The sequence below is a fragment of the Dermacentor andersoni genome, chromosome 10 (assembly GCF_023375885.2).
Source record: "Dermacentor andersoni chromosome 10, qqDerAnde1_hic_scaffold, whole genome shotgun sequence".
NCBI lineage: Eukaryota > Metazoa > Arthropoda > Arachnida > Ixodida > Ixodidae > Dermacentor > Dermacentor andersoni.
Window position 1 is genome coordinate 104,705,457 of NC_092823.1, and position 20,112 is coordinate 104,725,568.

Below are 20,112 nucleotides of genomic sequence, written 5' to 3' on the forward strand. Positions count from 1 at the left end.
CGGTGCGAAGTGTGGCGAGAATTCCTCGCTAATCTGGAGCCAGCGGGAGCCAGCGCGTTGGTGAAGCGCGGGCGCGATTCACAGCAGGCGCGGCCCACAGACCTCCGATACTACGCACCCTACTTTCATGCTACCTATGCTTTTCTTCTCAGCCTTGCGCCAAACCCTCCTCCTTCACTTTCCGCCTCGCGGTTCCGCTGCAACCTCCTCCTCCGCTTTCCTCCTCGCGACTTTCATCCCCCGCTGCGCTCCGCGTTCACTTTCATCTTTCGCTGGGCTCGTTCGCTCGGTTACGCCGCTGACGTGGCCGCTAGCCGTAGGAACGGACGTCTAAGAGCTGCGCTTTAATAGAAGGTGACATCAATAGCACTTATCAAAGTTACAAAATAATTAACCTGGCGGATTTGTACCATTCTCTGCGTTTGTGATGTAGGTTCTACGGATCGTTTCTTTATGTATAAATAACATTTTCTCATTTATAAAATTCAGTTCAGAGTCTGAACCTGTGTTTCTTTTTCGTTTCATGTATGTGGTTTCTGCGCGCTGAAAGGGGTCTCGTCGGAAAATAAGAATTAGCTAGATCTCTCACACTGATGAGCAGGGACATACGACCCTCCCGGACCTTCGCTTCAGTAACAGATCGGCAGTGCAACCTGTTCAAGAGGTACCAACCTTACCTCACTAATCTGCCAAATTGCCTAATCTGTATTACTTGTACGATAAAAGCGAAAGTTCCCTTTCTTCACCCTGCGTGGTTCTAGGTAGTCGCCAGCTCCGCTTACTCAGTCCCTGTACATTACCATATTGCATGCGCCTAATAATAATCACGATCAACAAGACAACTTATCTTTATTAAGGTAGAAAGCGAGCTTTAGAACGTACCACGTTTAGCAATTACCGGTCTGTTCCACAACGCTGCAGTTTTCATCTAAATTATAAGAAAAAAATTCAACTCTATTTTAGTGCTGAGCATTTTTGAGGCAGTCATCCAAACTGTTCCCTACGCTATTGATTGAAAGAAACAAAGTAAGCATTGTCGTATATAGGAACGTAAAGCTCTGAATCCACTTTAATGGTTTCGTATCAAATGTTCCCTTGTCCAGAATTGCAGGAAAACGTACGGTATTCCAAAAACAGGAACAATGCTTTAATGCGTAATGAAGCAATAATGAAACCTGCATTTATATTCTCTAAGCAGTCGCTTTGGTGCGATCATCTGACGTATTCTTTTGTTTTAAATGTTTCCTTATCCGGAATTGCACGTAAACTTATACGTTATTCCCAAGCTAGGAACAACGGTTTAAGGTAGTAATGAAGCCGTACTAAAACCTGCATTTTTATTCTCTAAGCAGCCGGATTGTAATGATCGCGTGATGGATTTCATGTTGTAGACTGCTTGCCTAATCACTCAACATAGCGCATCATCACTTGACATTCCATTTCGTCAAGCCTTTCTTTTCGTTTCTCGTTTACATTTACAAAACATATATTTTTTAAGGCTACAGTTAAGAAGCTTGATTGTGCAAAACCTTCCCCTTGGAATGAGTTAAACTGTCTTACTTGACTTCCTGCAAACAAAAAGAAATTAAAACTGCGACCACTTACGCGAGAAATTGACGTGCACACTAACGCATTTGTGCGTGGCCTTGTCAATACGTTTGATACGTAACGCAAAAATATGTCTGCTTTAAAATAATGAGAGAAAATTCGGAATAACAGTTTCGTTTATTAACGCGTGGATCATATGCCTTTCTGCTTCATCGACAAATATTGCGAAATATATCAAACGTAATGCTGAAATAAAGGCTCCTCTATCGGCAAAAGAACTGTCAATTGCCAGAGAGTTAACGCCAAATAAGTTTAAATAAATCGACTACTAATTAATTTCACAAGGGAGAAAATTCTCCTGTCTGACCCAATTATTCCAGCATATTATGCTCTAGCCCGAAAGATTCAGTTCTCCTCCAGTGGTTATGAAATCTTGGAAAATTGTTTGCCTATACTTTTGCAACTCGCGTATGAAGGCTTCGTACGTGAGGCTGAAAGAGTTGACGGAGGGGGAGAGGAGGGTATTCTGTAAGTGTCCACCTGGTAGGCATTTCCAATTAATCAGCTCCTGACGTTCTGATTGGCTTGGCTGGTGTACTAGTAAGAAGGACAGAGGCGCGCGCAGCCAATACACAATTCAGCAGAAGACAAAATGGAGATGTGCACTAGGTGGACACTTAAAGAATGCATAAGGGTGGAATAGCTTAGCTGCCCATCAAGTCCCAACTGCTTTGTGGATGTTGTTGTTGCTAGGGGGCCTTTCCTTTTGTTTGGCAATCCTGTACTGACCCCACTCCCTTGATCATAATGCAACTACAAGGACAAAGGAGCGCAATATTACGGAAAGATGCCCTATCACGGAAAGCATACAATACAATTGGGTGACAACGATTCCGCAGGTCTGGTACTCGAAAGGACACTGAAACAAAACACTAAATCACTTTACACGGCTCATGCGTCTTTGAAAACTGTAGTCTCGTTAGTTTCGCAATTATAGCCTAATCATTAGAAGAAAGCACCACCCAGGCCCCTTGTACAGATGGTTAACCACCGAAGCTGAAACCTGTGACCCCAGTGTTTATCATTCGGTTAATCCCGACGGTTCACTAAACGACTGCTTGGCAAGCTACCGCATCCTCGGTACGCAGTTGCTGCTTACGCTCGGATGCACGGGCCCGTTTTGTCCCCGGGCTTCAGCATCGGCACGGCTATACGAGCTCGTTCCCGGTTCTGCTCGCCGTGTTGCTGATCGAAAGCTGCCTGCCCTTCAGAAGTACGTGTGACGCGTTTTCTACCCATTTCTGAGCCGGAGAGAAATTGTTGCGCACGCGCTCGACTGCGACGGAGAGCAACAACGTCACTACTGGTGCAGCCAATCGCGCGCCTCTCTTTCTCTCTTCTTTTTTCGCACATGCGCATGGGCTTGCGCCGTAGGATTTTTCGCCGTACAGGCGATGGACAGACGAATCAGCTAGCCATAAACAACGTCGCTCTAAAATAATGTGCCAAGTGTCTCATCGTGGTAAGAGTGATGGGTAATTTACCGATACAGAGGAAATATTTTTCCCTTAGTTTTTTCTGCAAAGAACAGCGCCAACGAAATAATGACTGTATACTATACAAGACGTAAATCGGAGTAAATTGAGCCTAGTACAAAAATTGATGAAAAGAGAAAGCAAGATAAATTTGACATGCAAATTTTCAGAAGCTATAAATGTTCGATAGAGGGACCTGCATTCACAACAAGCTTATTTCTATAGACACGCATCGTCCAGAGTGGGAACAGGTTCCGGCGCATGTGCCTAATGTAAGCAAGCATAATTCGCAGCCGTTAGAGATGAGCTATTCAATGCCTACAAATAATTCATTGAGATTTCTTCAGTTGGAACAACAGCGCTTCGCCTTCAACTGTTTGGCCTCATCATTCAGTTTATGCTGTTGCATTTGTCATAAATTACCGACACGTCCGTGCACATACTCCTTCACGCCACATGTTTCCATCTCAAAATAGCGTTGCGTGAAATGAACTCCTAGTATGGTAAAGGGAGATCTATCTATCTATCTATCTATCTATCTATCTATCTATCTATCTATCTATCTATCTATCTATCTATCTATCTATCTATCTATCTATCTATCTATCTATCTATCTATCTATCTATCTATCTATCTATCTATCTATCTATCTATCTGTCTATCTGTCTATCTATCTATCTATCCAATATGATAGATACATACATCTATCAAAGATAGATCGACGTATCTATCTTTCTCACTAACTCCCCACTACCTCATGCAATGTCTCAACAGAGACCTTTGAGGAAATAAATAAATAAATAAAAATGATACTTTTTTACAGAAGTTTTTGCCTACCTATGTGTGGTCTTGCTTTCCATCAAAACATCCTCATGTCTTGATATCGAAATCGAGCAAGCACTGCGCAGAGATTCAAACAGCAATTCGTATAAGGCCCTCCCTTCAGGTGAGTCGGCAGATTAACTGGTGAAGGATCCAACTACTTTTTCGAAGAGCTTGTGGAACGCCTGTAGACAAGCAGGATTGAGTGCGCTCCTCTTATGGCAGTTTAGATCGTCTGGAATGACGCTGATGATTATGATGTTTTTAGTGGCATATCTGTTGAACCGGGGCGGGGACAAGTAGTCGACTAGCCTGCTTAATTAACTTAATAATGTTTTATAGATTTATGGCTGTCTAGCCTTTTGCCCATCTTAGTTCGATGTTAGCTATCGTAATGAAAAGCTCTTTCACTATAATTTACCTTTACCTACGTTTTCGATGACACCGGTACTATTGATTTCTTTCCTGCTTTTTCGCACAATTCCCACAATCGCCTCCTAATTATGTCGACCGCTGACCAGTTATTCCTTCAATCCTCTTATAATCCCAACGTTTCCGGAAGGTGGACACTCACTTCGGGTCTCCCTGTATCAATATCTTGGCCTTCTGGTGTACCGTGCCGTTTCTGGAGTTATTTTCCAGCACACACATGCGTTATCTTGTGGCGAATATTTACTCTGCCATATTTCTGCGGCTAGGTAGCCCGCTCGGGCACCAAATAGTAAGACACTCCCCTTGGCGTTGTTACGCAGAATATTCCTTTTGAATTCCCACGTTCCCTGTTTGTAAAACCACGCTACACATTTTTTTTGCACTCTTGGCAACTGATTTAAAATCACCGATAGCACCGCGAGCTCCCCCTAATTTAACAAAGTACTTTAGTTTTAAGTATTAACGCATAAAATACGTGCGCCTTGTGGGATGAATCCCGCGTGTCTCATGGCCTGTGTGCATTTTCCTCACCTCAGCTTTCCTCAGCTTCGAGTGGGTATTGAGCACAGCATACGTAACGGAACTAAATATAACATGTGATACACGTTGATACACAGCCCACTGCAGGGCAAAGGCCTCTCCCATACTTCTCCAACTACCCCGGTCATGTACCAATCTATGTAACGTCACGTAATCAGACATGCCGCGCAGGGAGGAATGTTCTTATTTCATGCAATATCGCAGTGCCGAAACATGTGTAGCCTTTGAGACTGCCAACGCGTCCAGTAATAGGTTTAAGGAGATACAATAACGAGTTTTAAGGAGATACAACTCAGAATAACATATTCTGCTTTAAAGATGCCTACACTGCTCGTTTCTACTTTAACATTTCTACTCTGCCACTGCCCGTTTAGACACTTCGAAATTGTAGGCTTTCTATTACGCTGCAAAGTAGAAGGTCCTTGAAAAACGGTAGGCTGTCTCTTTATTATGTCGGACCTATACTGAACGAATATCATTGAATGTCGGCTGTTTCTTTGGGGCAGTTTCATACCAGTGCTTCTACATTACATTTGTCAGTTTGTTCCAAGTATGTTCCACTAATAAGTCAAACATCCTCGTCTTAAGCATGGGCGACACTTGGTAGCTTGAATCACGTGTGCAAATATACGGTATTTACATAGTGGAACGTTGTTGGAATGAGATCGAGGTAATGATCAACATCCACTTTACATAATCTGAACCCCGGAAATTCTTGTTATCCTATAAAAGGTTTTATCTTAACCCTTTAACTGCCATAATAATAATGACTTGGCCAACAATTCTTAGTGCTTGATTTCTTCTTTGTATTGCACATATACGAACCAAATAAAATCTGAAAGCGCTTCTCCATAAACTAAACGGGATACAGTAGGTTAAACGTATTGTTAAGCTGCCTTTTAAAGGTAAACGTATGGTCCAAGACTGGTGCTTGGTAGCTGCTTTACCAAGCTCAGTGCGTGTTCTTGAGACGCACCTCAATGGTTATAAAAAATTTGTCTTCGGTTAAACAAGGAAACATTTTACGCAGAGGCGAAAATTTGACCGTCATGCTCGCTATCCAAAAATTGACGATGCCGGCACGTCTTCTCACCATAACAAGTGCCGCGGCTCAAAGTCGGCATTATTTTCAGTATCACCGTTGTAAAGGCCGGTAAATAAACGTAAATTTAAAAGAACATACTAGTATTCAGACTGCCAGACTTTTTGCAGGCTTTTTGTTTATGTCAACAGTGTTGTTGAGATTGCTTTTAAAAGGGTAACAATACAATTTTTTTGAAAATTACTTACCGTCACCATTGCAAGGGAACTAAATGTCTTTAATTTTTAACTTATATGAAGAGATATCCGCAGCAAGAGCTCACTGCGCACCATTCACTTTCGGCAAGCACTATCGTGTGCATAGGAACACAGAAGAAAGAGCCGTCTATTTTATGGGTGCTCACCATGACGAAATCCTCAAAGCCAGTCTTTCTTTCCACAATGATCTTGAGCTTCGGAAACCTGAGCACGTCGTCAAGGGTGTCCACGTGATCTTCGGTGCTCTTCACAAGCATGGTGCTCACGAGACGGCTGCTCAACAACGTCACCAATACGAAAAGGAAGAGACTCCACGATCCGAGCAGAATCCTGGTCGAAACGCTTGTCACCCTTTCGTGTTTTGCTGCGACAGAAAAGTATCCATTATTGCGTCACCATTTTTGGGGTGGTTCATGCACTTTCTGGGGGCTAACCACGTGTGCTTGTCTCTAAACATTTTCCCGCCTACACTGGGTAGCCCATGGTCGAATGCGCAGCTCATCGGACTGCCGTACCGAGCGAACAGAGTTCGAAGCCAACCACCGGACTAACTTGGGTCACGGAGTAAATGGCAATGGGACAAACACATGACCACCTCTTCGTCGTAGAGGCTAAGCGCGGACTTGTCGACAGTGCCACTAGATCGCCCAGCGTGTCCAGAAAGAAGCGCGACAGAGGAGCCAAGCTGCCACATCACGTGTTTCTGAGCGCTCGCATGCCCCGCCGTGCCATTCGTTTCGGAGGCCACACGCAGGCTTCGCGGTGGCGCGGCTAGACGGCACTGAGAGCTCTCGGGAAAGCCCTAAAGAGGAATGTCACTGCAGTAAATGCCGGAAATGCCCTTTCGGCAGTGGCAATGCTTTACGCAGCTACATTAATTCAGTGCTAAACAAATTACCATCAACACGCATCGTAAGATGGGTTAATTCTGCAAATTGTTTTCAGATTTATTTGGTCATATTATATTTATTTATATATTTCTTGATAAGTACTTTAACCTGTCAATATAAAATTTTGCAGTGTAGGACACAGCGAAAACAGAACTCGGAAGGTGTGCAGGAACATGGATGCTAACTTCTTACGCACAGAAACAGATTATATTAGTACAGTACATTGCGAAACAATATTTTCAATGCATAAACACTATCCTCCCAATGCTCTAGCCATATGGTATGCCTAGTAATATATATATATATATATATATATATATATATATATATATATATATATATATATATATATATACGAATGCAATACATAATAGAATGTGTAGGAGAAACAAATTCACAAATTACAATGTAAAATAACTCATTTACATCTGGTGACAGGCAAAAGAAGTCGCAGGACCTCCTAAACATATAATATCTAACGGAAGAAAATACAACTACTACATGTACTAAACGTTTCTTTCACTGAGTCATACCATTGCGGAGTGGCGTACTTAGGTGAAAAAGGAATTGAATCTCTCGTGCCAGCGTTACAATAACATTATGCCTGATGAACGAGAAATTAAGGCCGTGAAGACCGATTGCGGTTCGACGGGAAAAGTAAATTTTAATTATTTGAGAGGCCTTCTTATGTTTCGATTTGTTCCCGCGAATTTTCTAATCTGATTGCACCACCTAGTTCTCTGCTGTCCTCTGCCGCCGGACACCCCACGCGCCTGTTTTCCGCTGTAGTTTGGACGTCCCATAACAGTGTTCTACGCCACAATGACTTCCTTAAGCACAGATGTTCTAGCTAGTTTTGACAAGTTTACGTGAAATGAAAAAAATCACAATGTAACAATAGGCGACAGCTCTCTCATTCTGTTGCTAATGTTACAAGCAACTTTGTTTTGCCCGTCGTGTGGGCGCCTTGATAATTGAAAGGTCGAGCAAGGTACGCCGTGCTTAAAAAGTCATGAACGCCACGTCGATCATAATCATCGTAATCATCGCTATACCTGTGCGCACTGCAGGTTGAACAACTCTCTTAGCAATCTTCAATTCGCCATTGGTACCAGATGACACCACGCTATGTCTTCGAATTTTCTAATTCTCTGCCATCCTCGACCGTGCTTTTATTGCCCTTGCCACCAATTTAGTAACTCCAATAATACATCGGCTATAGGCCCTGTGCATTACATGTAGTGTCACATTTCGTTTCTATGATTTAATTTCAAATTTAGTGTCGGCTACCCCCTTTCTAATCCGCGTTGATATTCTCCAAGGCATTTTATGTTAATCTCCAAGCTTCTGCGTCATATGTCAGCAGCAGAAAAATTCAAAGATTGTGCACTTCTCTTTCAGGCTAGCAGTAGGCTGCCCTTCATGACTTTGTAATGCCTGCGCGTTTACCTGTTTCTTTAAATGAGTACCGACTAGTCTTTTTGAAGTTCTAGAAACACTTTCATTACACGCTTATCGCATCTGTAATACAACAGTTGCCACATGTAAAGGTTGGGAAACACCTGAAGGTTATTTCATTAATTACGAAAGCTTGTTTCAAAATCTCGGACCCGGCGTTGTCGACATTACCGTGCCGCCATGACACAAAAAGTAACTTGTGGAATTAGCGCTGCTGCAAGGCTCGGTATCATGACGTCACTCAACAAATTAAAGAGAATGCTGCGCGTGCTTTTTAAGGCTGCAACCGCATCTGGCAGATGCAACGATAGCATGAAAAGCACCAAGTCAGTGTGCGGTGACCTTATGATGCAACCTCCTCATGCTTACCGGAACTGAAACAGTCTGGCGGCCTCCTTGTTCAAGCGTGAGTTACGTCTTTGCTCAGGTGAATCCGCCCGAAGACGGGAATCCAAAAAAAAAGTAAAACGGGATCTCGCTGGTAACGGCTACCCTCACCAAGTACTACGCAAGCAGGAACGCCGCTCCACAGAGCGTTCCGCAGCCAAACCGACTCATCGCATGAAAACTTGCACCCATTCCCTATGTGCTGCCAGCATAAGCAAAACGCTTTCAAGAATTTTTAAAGAATTATGACATACAAGTCACACACGTGCCCTCATAGTAATTCAGAAGCCAACTTGTTGCCCTCATACTCATTCAGAAGCCAACTGGTACACATGAAAGACCCACTGGAACATGAAGGCTGTCCTGGAGTGATATATAATAAACCTTGTCGAGACTGTCACGTATCGTACATCGGAGAAACAGGCAACTTCAAACGGATTATCAAGCAGCATCAAAATGACGTAACTAAGAGACACGCCACCACGAACGCACTAGCTGAAGAACTCTTTACCGTGGGTCACAACATTGATTGGAACTCTGCGACTGCCATCGACAGGGAAAAAGCACTATCGTCCCGGCTTCTTCTGGAATCATTATTAATCCAGTCGACGCCTCTTGCACCTGAGGTAATGGGACACGTGGAAATCTGCCAGAGATATACACCAGATCTTTACACCATCTACTATGTACATAAGGCACGACACAACTTGTCTCGCTTTTATGTGAACAAGACACTTGTAGGGAACTCGAAACATCAAAAAGAATAGTTGTTTTGTTCAAACTTCGGCGAGTGTTTGTTTGCTGTCAAGAAGGGAAAACAATCGTTTCTGTAAACGATTAATACAGTAAATTACTCAAGGTGCTTTAGTGCCTGTCAGTATATTTATAGACTTGAGGAGGTTCGAAACATCGCTTAACGTAAAGAAACGAGAATTAAAACTTATCGTGTCAGTGCTTTACACATTTACTATTAGATGCACAAGGCGTACCAGGATGAATATTCGCTTGAGCTCCCCCCCCCCCCCCCCTCACAAAAAAAAAAAAGGATGTATGGCCATTGGCAAGCGTAATAAGCATTACTGGGTTAAAACATTTCTGTAAGCTCTCTGCCCGTGATGGAGCTATGTTGCTTCACGTTGGATCCGACGCAGACGCTTGCACCAAATGAGAAAATGCTTGCTGCATCCAGCATAGCAAACGCGGTTAACTCCAACTTTTTATAATTTTCCTCACACATACTATAGTTTAGTGGAAATTTATGAGGGTTCGATTCCATTCAATTCGATTTATTACCATTCATCAGAACCACAAAGAATACTGAGAACCCATTATTTTAACCCATAGCAAACATGACTATAGTAACGAATAACACAATACAGACATTCAAAACACCTGTATGTAACAGCCTGTCAATACACTCCACTCAATTCTCCAGAGCTTCAAGGACATCCAAGTTTAGTGCTGTAGAAAGTTAATAAGAGTCCAGGAGAGTGTCACCTAACTTATGACAATTTTGTCAGCCATGATCTGTGGAAGAATAGACAAGAGGGCCGCGTATGAGTTTCCTCTCTATCTCAACCAAAAAATCCACGGCCTTTTTTTTTTAAATAATCACGGGGACTTCATCACCTTATTAGACACATGAACTTATTGTACTCCTCCGCTGCTGATGGGGGTGGAGAGAGAGCTATGCGTATATGAATGCGACTAAGGAAATCAGTCGCTTCCATTACAAAGATAAGTCCCTTTGTTGAACGGTTCCTCCAGCGGGATCACTTCTTCGACAGTTATTGATGAACACGTGTTTGTCTACTAGAACATCTTAACCCCTGATCTTTCAATTTTAAAGAACTACTCACATTCGTTAACGCTTAGATCATGTGTGTTTTCTGTGTGGGGCGACAAAAAATTAAGACCAATGCATGAGGCGCACTCATCACCTTACTTGCAATAGAGAAGTGTACTATTGTGAGCAATAGGAGCGGGAACATGTGAATGCTTTGCAAAGAGCCTCGAAACCGAGTTAGCGCGAAACGCGGATAGCGCTGTCGAAAACAGAGAGGAAAGGGGGGCGCTCTTCCACAAACTCATTGCACTCCTGCCTCGCTTGCGTTGCAACGAAACGGCATGTGATTGCGTTTCACCGGCCGCTAGCGATAATAAGCCGATTATAGCACGCAGAGAATGGCAACGTATTGCTTATAGTTCTGCGCAAATTAGCCCCCTCTCTCTCTCTCTCTCTTTCTCTCTATGACACGCACAGAACATCTGGCAGTGATACCGGCTTGATACTATGGCGCCTGTATTAACGTTCACGCGCAGGAAACAGTAATAATTTTTATGCCTATTTTGCTGCATCCTGGGTCTTGTGAACGGAGAGAAGCTGCGCGCAGCAGGCTCAAAAGTTTTTATTGACCACTTGCAACATGGTAACAAAGTTTTAATACACATAAAAAGTACCCCATTATATCACCAATAGGTTGCCCTTTTCTTGCGCGTTTGGTGAAATAATAATGGCTCACTCCCGCTAGGCCAATGCGACACCGATTTCGGTGTGCCGATTGTCGGCGACAGCGTTTATTTTACCTTCGTGTCGGCACCTCTCTCGCAATGTACCAACGCCAAGCCCTCCACCGACCGTCGGCCGATTGTCCGCGTCTGGACAGTGTGACAGAGGAGCCGACACAAAGGAAAATATACGCTGTCGCCGACAGTCAGCACAACGAAGTCGGTGTCGGGTCGGCCTAGTGTGAGCGAGCTTTAATGGGTCATGGCTCCGCCGGCTTGAATGACGGCCTCCATTCCTTCTGCCAGAGACCCGTAGAGAGCCTCGACGAAGGCTGCGTCACTGTGAAGACGTTTCTACTTTTCTTGTATAGCTTCCCACAGTTCATCAGCGGTCGCGAAGCTCAACGAGATGGGGGAAAGCCTAGCGTTCAAACGTTCCCAACCATACTCTATCATGTTCATGTCCGCGCACCACTCAAGGCGCATTACCCACCGTCCATCTAAACGACGTGTCACGACCATTGCTTTATGCACAAGAGACAAGTCCTGTTGGAATATATAGTACACATGCGGGTGTAGACCATTCAATGCATATGCGATCATCTCTTGCTCCACCAATGTGCAATACGCAGCATTCGTAAATCTCGCAGAGATTCTTACAATGGAACGCGAAATTAGCCGTCCACACGTTAACCGACATGCGTCCGCTTACGGCCACCTCCTTGATGTTCTGCGGACAGACGCCACACTTTATTGTCCTGGTCACGCGCGGCTCGATAGAGTATATTCGTCGGAGAAGCGTACATCTTTCCAATCCGCCACCCTCCACCTGCGGTGATAGACAGCGAATTTCAGGTGAGCAGTTTTGTTGGAAGCTGCGAAAAGGGGCTTCTGAGCGGCGACGTAACTTCGGAGTGTGGCTTCCCTTCACCTTCGCCGTACCGGGCTGTCACTTACATTTTCCAGGTCGAGAGTACTGCGCACATCCTTACAATCCTTAAATGGCTTCTCATTGACAGCAGCAACAATTTGTAGGTCTTGGTTCATCAACATGCCGTGAGGTCACCTCTCGCGCGGTGCATCCTTAATGCGTCCTTCATCTCGGTATCCTACGCAGGTCTTCAACTGGCAGCCTGTCAAGGCAGCAATGCTACGTTGCGTGTAACATTTATTTTACAACTTGACGACTTGTTCCGGCTCAAAGGCACTCGCGACATCATTAGGCGTTGAAACACCGATGACTGCTAGACACCGACAGCCGTGGTCTACTTTATAAGCATATTCCACGAAAAACAAAACAAAGCAGCTGCATCAATGCTCAGCCAACACCACCTAGATGTGAGCAAACCCTGTGTATCACGGCAGGCTACGTCAAGGCCGATCCTTCAGTAGTTACGTAGCCTGAGGGTTCATTGAATGTGGCTGCGCGCACTGATATGAAAACAGACCATTGCTAACGGCCGGTGACACGCAAATCAGCTGCCGTTTCGTAGCAATGCTAGTGAGGAGGGAGTGCGAACAGTTAGCGGAACAGCAGCGCCCTTTACGCTTTGTTTCTGACAGTGGCCGCTGCGAATCGCCCCACGTTGCGTTTTAGGCTATTTCCACGCGTTCGCGTGTTCCCACTCATATTGCTCACGATAGCACTTAGCAGAATTTAATGGTCAACAAAGGCGCACGTCAAACCTGTCAATGAATAAATGAAAATTTTGTAAGTACGTTGCATTTAGGAGGCACTCCAATTGTTTTAACGAGCATGGAAATTGGGTTGGACTGATGCGTACCTACGATGTCAGCCTAAAATAAAGCGGCTGGGAGGCGTTTCAGTACAAGAAAAGAGCAACCTCTAAGTTCGTCTTATTTGCAGAACCTCCGCCCTGAAATCGCTGAACTTTTCTTGTCTAATGAACCTTGACGACGAAGCGTAAGGAGGGTTTCCCTACGCTAAGTTACTTTTTTTGCCCCGGAGGAAAGTGTACTCGAGTCAAATAAAAAGAAATAAGAAACAAGAAGTAACGTATTTCTTAACCTTAAAAATAGTTGTAGTTATCTGAATTGTTTTTCATTTCTCGAAGCTGGAATCAAATGCTGTGCACTTGCCACGCAGCCAAAACTAATGGTGATACGGTCATGATTAGGCAAACGAGGTTGTGTTAGCCTTCCTCGCTGCTTATAGCTTTTAGCCTAGGGGTCAGAAATAATGTGAAGCCTTTTTGTCGACGGGACTGTTTTGAATCTGTTGAAGCAGGAGCGATGTGCTTCGCATCCATGAGCTAGGCACATAGAAATTACTCCTAGAGAGCACATTGTGAAACATAAGAGAAAGCTTTCCGATGAACTAACTGAAAAAGTAGGCTTAGACATGCACGCTCGAAAAGCCTATATTACAAACGAATATGCACGAAGGTATTTTCATTGTAGACATTTCTGAAACAAGGAGAATTACGTCTTACGAATTGTCGCCCATTGCTATACTTGTAATGTCAGTGTTATTAGGCTCCGGCCATATTTGGAATATTTTTTGCGAGATGTTTAACACTTACCTAAGAAGAACAGCGTTCCACGGGATATTGCCAACATAGGAAACGCTTTTTCTTATATTGGAATGTTTTTCGTTTTAAATACAAAAAATGAAAATATCTGGAATGCTCTTTAAGCGAAAGAGCCATCACTGTCCGGAACTGTGTTTCACATGCCTTTCACCTTTACTCTGTGCCTTGTTTAACAGGTGTTTAACCTGAACAGATGTTTACGTATTTGAGACGATGCCCCGTACACTTAAAATGTTCCGGATAATTACTACAAGTATTTGAAGCACTGATCCAGATAAATCTGGCCATTTCATTGAGACGCTGTTCTACATTTCTATGGTAATGCGCATTTAAATTTAAATTATTCCTGTACATCTGTATAAAAGCGCCGTCCTAGATAATTTGCGATGCTATGTGGAACGCCGTTCCCTTGCGCTAAGTAGGAATTATCAATATGCATTCTTTTTTTTTTATTGTACCTAGAACTTAATTCGAAAAAGATTAAGGGGGCAGTGGAAAAGTGTGTCGGACATTTGTTGGGAATGCTATCTGCCCAGTTGAAGTTGAAGATGAACTCACCTGCATTGAAGAAATACGTGCTGCAAAGCCATAAACTGCTTCCAAACTTTCGAAGCATGCTTTCGGCGTTCTTTTCTTGAACACACTTGTCGAGAGTGAACGTTGCAGAAATAATCAGCATAGAAATGAACAGGCCGAACCACACCTAGGAAGAGATAGCAAATTTAGCTCATGACAATCAGGGAAGCAACAGTGATCAACTTCACAGTCTTCTGGTTAGGGCTATGCCATACCAGGATGAAATGACCAATCGAGTGCGGCTTCGCGTGCAGGCTTATCATGCTACCGGCGAGATCCCTCGCCAAATCACTTTCCCAGCGCAAAGTCAGTGACCTGCTTAGCACTGAGTCCTAATTAATTGCGCCAGAATGCCGGACTGCCGAGTTATTTTGTTTTTGGCGGCTTTTCCTTTTCGCTTTTAGGCTCGCGAATTTTTCCCCATGCACCAACTATTGATTTCTTGCCGTGACTGATTAACGAGGCTCGAAAGGTTGCATTTCGAAGCTCCTCCGAAAGAAGCTGAACCAAGAACAATTATTCGAATCAGTTCTTTTAGGAAATCCTCAAAGTGAGAAAAGATTAATGAGACGGAGATTTGTCTAGACATAGTAGTAGCCAAATAGTGATCTCCTTTTAAACAGATTCAAGTTTCTCGGAAGTTTGGGAACTTCGTATAAGAGTCGTCAGTTAGATGTGAATTCATTTGCTCATGAATATTAGGGCAGTTGAACATGCACTCGCTTATGAAGTCAAATATAAAAGAGTAAAAAGAGAGCGAAGGACACTTTGTTATTGAAAGCACAACGGTGAAGCCCTCAGTACACGGCGCTACATGCGCCATGTCAATCGGCTATTAGCCAATCAGCTAATAAAGCCCACAAACGATATTTGACGTCGAGAGTGGCTGGCGGCGGTAGTGCCTAAAAGAACATATTCGATCACTTCATTAACATAATAATACAACCTTTTCTAACTATTGTAACAGCGGCCATTGCGAACCTTTTTATTTTTCGCGAGACTTATGTTTTGTTTTCATAAAAAAGTAAACTAACACGCGGAATATATACCCAACGTACCACATAAGAAAGCACGCATGCAGGTGGGTTAGTCTGCCTTGCGATGCACCAGCTATTAAAAGATTTGGTTTCCTAAACGCCACGCGACCTCATTGCATTTGCTTTTTTGTTTGCTGTTTATAACTTCTCTTGTGTGATGAACCATCGCGCGGTACATGCTAGTTTCAGTGAGCTGCAGTGTTTATGTACCAACCTTCCTTATATTCCTCTCTCTCTCTCTATTCTCTAAAACGTGCAAGTATCGTTTGTTTCCACATATCGCCGGCTTGGAGTATCGCTGCCGTTAAACAATGGGCCAATCACATGGCGGAAGCGATCTGTGTGAATGATGAGTACTTGGGTAAGAAGAGCGTAGTGTTGGATGGCACTGACCATGGGTTGTGTGGTGTGTTCCCTTCATTCCCTAACCATACAGAGCAGTGTGTATAGTTAGGGAATGAAGGGAAGTGATTTTTCAAGCCAAACAAGCTGCTTGTTGTGACCATGGAGCCGGCGCGGCTACGAAAACGCTTCTGCTCTTTTATCTTGACTTGGTCAAGGACCACCACCTCAACTTGGCGTTGACTGCAGATCGATGCTGATTTCTAATTTTGCGACAGCATTTGTGTGTGTTCGCCAGTGAAGGCGAGTGACAATCTCACGGCAATTTCGGTGGAAGCAATGCAACATGTTTGCCCACCGACAAGGGTTATTTCTTCGTGGTTTAGAATAGCCAAGTCAATTCCAGCACACTTAAATTCTTGGTGTCAAGTTCGAAGTGCCTGATCTGACTCTAATGAAAACATTTGGCATAGAACCCTCTGCGATAACTAAATGTTACGTGACTTTGTGTCATTATAGCATTTGGCGCTCACCCTTTCTTGCCTAAAGCCACAGGGCGGCCGCAGGTAGAAGAGCTAAAATTTTCATAAATATATTAGACTATAGGATACAAAATGAATTTTCGCCACAAGTCAATCAAATATCACCCACCGCCTACTACCACTATACTGTTCAGTGCAGTCAAATTTGAAGGCGCCAATTTTACTTGAACGACAAGATTTGGTCGGACAAGAGTGGCTGGATTAGGCTTCGAGTTTTTCTTAAAAGACGCACAAAAAAAGGCTTTGTTGAAAACCACCACATAAAAGCACTTCCTTCTCGCATAGAGTCAGCTGCAAGTGCCTGTACTTCGCAATTGTTGCGTAACAAGGACTTTTAAAAAAGCCATTAGCACTGACACAAGCTAATTTCAAGTATACGAGGGATTGTGCGCGCCGTTTTGTTCGGTCAATTACATTATCTTTGTGTCAATATCTGTAGCGTGACAACTTCGTAAGACGTTTCACCAAATGACCCGACATCACGCCTGTCTAAGAATCGGAGCGTGCCAAGCGACGGATACTGTGTCGGATCTGACGACACAATTTTCACGAGCCTCCGACTAATCGACGTGACGATAAAAAAAATCTCCACTAAGATCAAGTAAGAGATGTTAAGTATCACTTTGTTATCTCTAGTATGCATAACCGTGTTCCGCGTTTTATAGCAAAACTCGTAAAAGAATTCTCATCACTTGGTCTGCGACCGCCCCAACAAGCGATTAAATTTGCATAGCGTACAATTTGATGGACGTTTTAACATCAACGTTCTAGGCTGGCACAACCGTAAAACGCAGTGCGTGGGGCGATTGGAAATTGCTGTTCGCTTATGATCAGGCTCCATGCCGTTTCGAGGGGAACCGGGCGTCTGCATCTGATGGACTTTATGCGGCTCTTCATCTCGTATCGAGAGCGCTAACGAAATATTATATGATGCGTACGTTCCCTTAAGCCGTAACTTGACAAACGAAAACTCGCTCCACTATTGTCAACGTCTTCTTTCTTTTATTAGTTCTCTTCTTCCTGTATATTGTTTGTCGTCCTCCCTTCCGAGCTTTTAATTTGGCAGGTAAGCCTCTGTGATAAACTGAAAGGGTACTAGCTGTTTTTTTTTCCATAGCACAAACCTGGGTTATGACACAGAGACTGGGTCCATCAGCTAACCTACGGGAAATCGGGGCAAGAAGACAAATTCAACGAGTAAAATAATGAGGATGAGTAAAAATTAGAATTTAGCAAACAAAACGCGTAATAAAATATTAATTTGCATGTTATCAATTTTAAAAGAAAGCAGTGACAGGAGAAGACGTCGTCGAGTGTGCGTCGTTGATCAATAAGTAAGATTGAACGACCCTTCCTCTATGCCCGATTTATGTACTTTCTCATTGAGTCGTTTTTCAAATCGAGTTGGGTTTGCCTTAACTTGAATCTGGGATCATAACAGGAAGATGCGTGAGTCTGTAGAGTAACATCTTTTAAGTGAAACGGTGCGAAGGGACGGTGAAAAATCTTAGACTCACGTCTTCTCAAGACGCTTCTAGAGCGCCTGTTGTGTTTCTTTTTCGAAACATATACCATTTACTCTGAACGCAGCGAATGCCTCACCGAATTGGTTCAAATTAGTCTAGCTTCTAGCATTATTCACTCCGTAATGGCGCAGACAGGAGTGGGTGGCTTTGACAGCCCCTCACCAGGCCAGGTAGCAAATTTGGGTTATACGCTGAAACTTGTTGTGCGCGCTATAGGGCCAGTTCTGCCGCAAGAATTTCTCAAATTAGTTAATTAATAGCCGAGACAGAGACATTAAAGTGCCGCGAACCCATGATTTCAGGAGGCGAGGGCCACTGATGAGAGAGACACTCTCTCCACTTGCCCCGCCTAGCCTTTGCAAGAGAAATTCGTTCCCTACGCTCTCCCATACTGGAGCTCGAGGATCGCGAGACACGTACGTCACGGATCCCTCCTTGATTTTCTTTTTCCTTTATTTTTTTTTGCTTCGCGGCGCAACTCTTCATAAGGCATCTCAAGCGAGCTCTTGCGTTTGTCTCGTTTCGCGCAGCACATGATTTTGCACGCTGTGCTCGAGAACACCTGACTAGCGGTATAAGTCAGTACTACGCGAATACTGATGCAGCCATAAGCGGTTCAAAAATCATCATGGCGCGCTGGAAAACCGTAGAGAACGACACACTTTCGTTGTCTGCACGCGAGATCGGACGACGTGGGAACAGGTAGACAAAACAGAAGTACACCTCTCTCCCTGCGGTGCGTAGCAAAAGAAGAACAAGCAGACATTCGGTTTGTGCGATTTAATATTTCTGTAAACTTTAATTCGCCTACTGCAGGAACAGAATACACAAATAACAGATGCTGCCGTGAATAATTCTCGAAGCCACGTGTCACTACGAATGACGTCACAAGTGTGCGATGCATACGAAGGCGCACTTGTGAGACTCTGCGGCTGGGAGCGCGAAAACCGCAAGGAGTAGGACAAACAGCGTTCGGTTTCAAATTTCAGCTCTTTCTGCGGTGCGTAGGGATGTAATGCTTAGCTGACATGATTGTTAGCGCGCTCTGTTTGCACGGCGCTTGTCAGCTCAAAATGGCTAGACCTGCTCAGGGGCCCTTTAGGCCAGTCCTGACCCTGCATCCTGAGACGTAGTCAACATGTCCTGACGAGACTGGCGACACCCCCCCCCCCCCCCCCGCTCCTGGCTGGGGCGTGCCTTCACTCATTCTATCTTCTCCAGAAGAATTCAGTTTTAACACGGCAGTTTGTTTTCGATAGGTTCCTGATTAAGTCTGCATTCATTTCATCAACCAGCCTCTATAACTGTATCAGCTTAATTCTCTTAAAATGTGATTTGTTGAATTCGCAGGCCTTCTCTGGCACCGTTTAGTGCCATTTCCGCCGCTTTCTATTGACTGAACTCTTCCCAGATGGCGCTGCATATTTTTTAAAGCAATTAACAGCAACCGTGGGTGATTTTCTACACGCCATTGTATGTAGCTATTGTACCTATCTGTTGAGGACTATCGCTCTCCCCATTTTTTTTTTTCATCTCACCGATTGCCAGGACGTAAACTTTACTTGCGCAGGCTACAAGAGAAAAAGCAACATGTCATCATCATGAGCAGATATAAAATTAAGCCGCACAGTGAGGACGACAGACGGAGTGCTTGTGCAATAAGTTGCAGAGGACATTCTTGGCGGGGAATTAGGAGTTTCAGTGGGAGGTTGTATTGTTATACTTTCTGCTGAATGTGTTGGTCAAGTTGCTCTAGTTCTCAGTATTTATCGTCTTTTCTTTCTTTGCACCCAAGGAAAACACAACTATTCAATACAGTCACAGCAGGATGAATAAATAGACAACATCAAGTGTGATGACAACAGCCCATAACTACAGCGAACGAAGTTTCAAGAAGCTCTGCGCCACCTACTGATGTGTTGTAGGGTGGACTAAATTAACTCTATGACATGTCACAAATACGGTATATTTAACAGAGTACATTTTCATTCGAAGCACCACAACCTTCGGTGTATTGTTTGTATCTTGATAATAAAGCACTTGGCTATATAAAAAATATGCTGCTTGGCTATTTGATACAGGAGAGTGAATAAGTAATTGTTTGCACGAGACAGACA

The 20,112-nt window shown here is 43.8% G+C and overlaps 1 protein-coding gene across 1 annotated transcript in view; it reads right to left on the reverse strand.

The window, feature by feature from the left end:
- Positions 1-20,112, reverse strand: part of LOC126543589 (ionotropic receptor 93a-like) — a 33,031-nt gene that overhangs the window by 8,939 nt on the left and 3,980 nt on the right. The window contains exons 4-5 of the mRNA XM_050190698.3: positions 14,531-14,675; positions 6,324-6,541 (exon numbers count right to left, since the gene is read on the reverse strand). Coding sequence (XP_050046655.2) covers positions 6,324-6,541; positions 14,531-14,675 — 363 coding nt within the window. The remainder of the gene's footprint in view (positions 1-6,323; positions 6,542-14,530; positions 14,676-20,112) is intronic.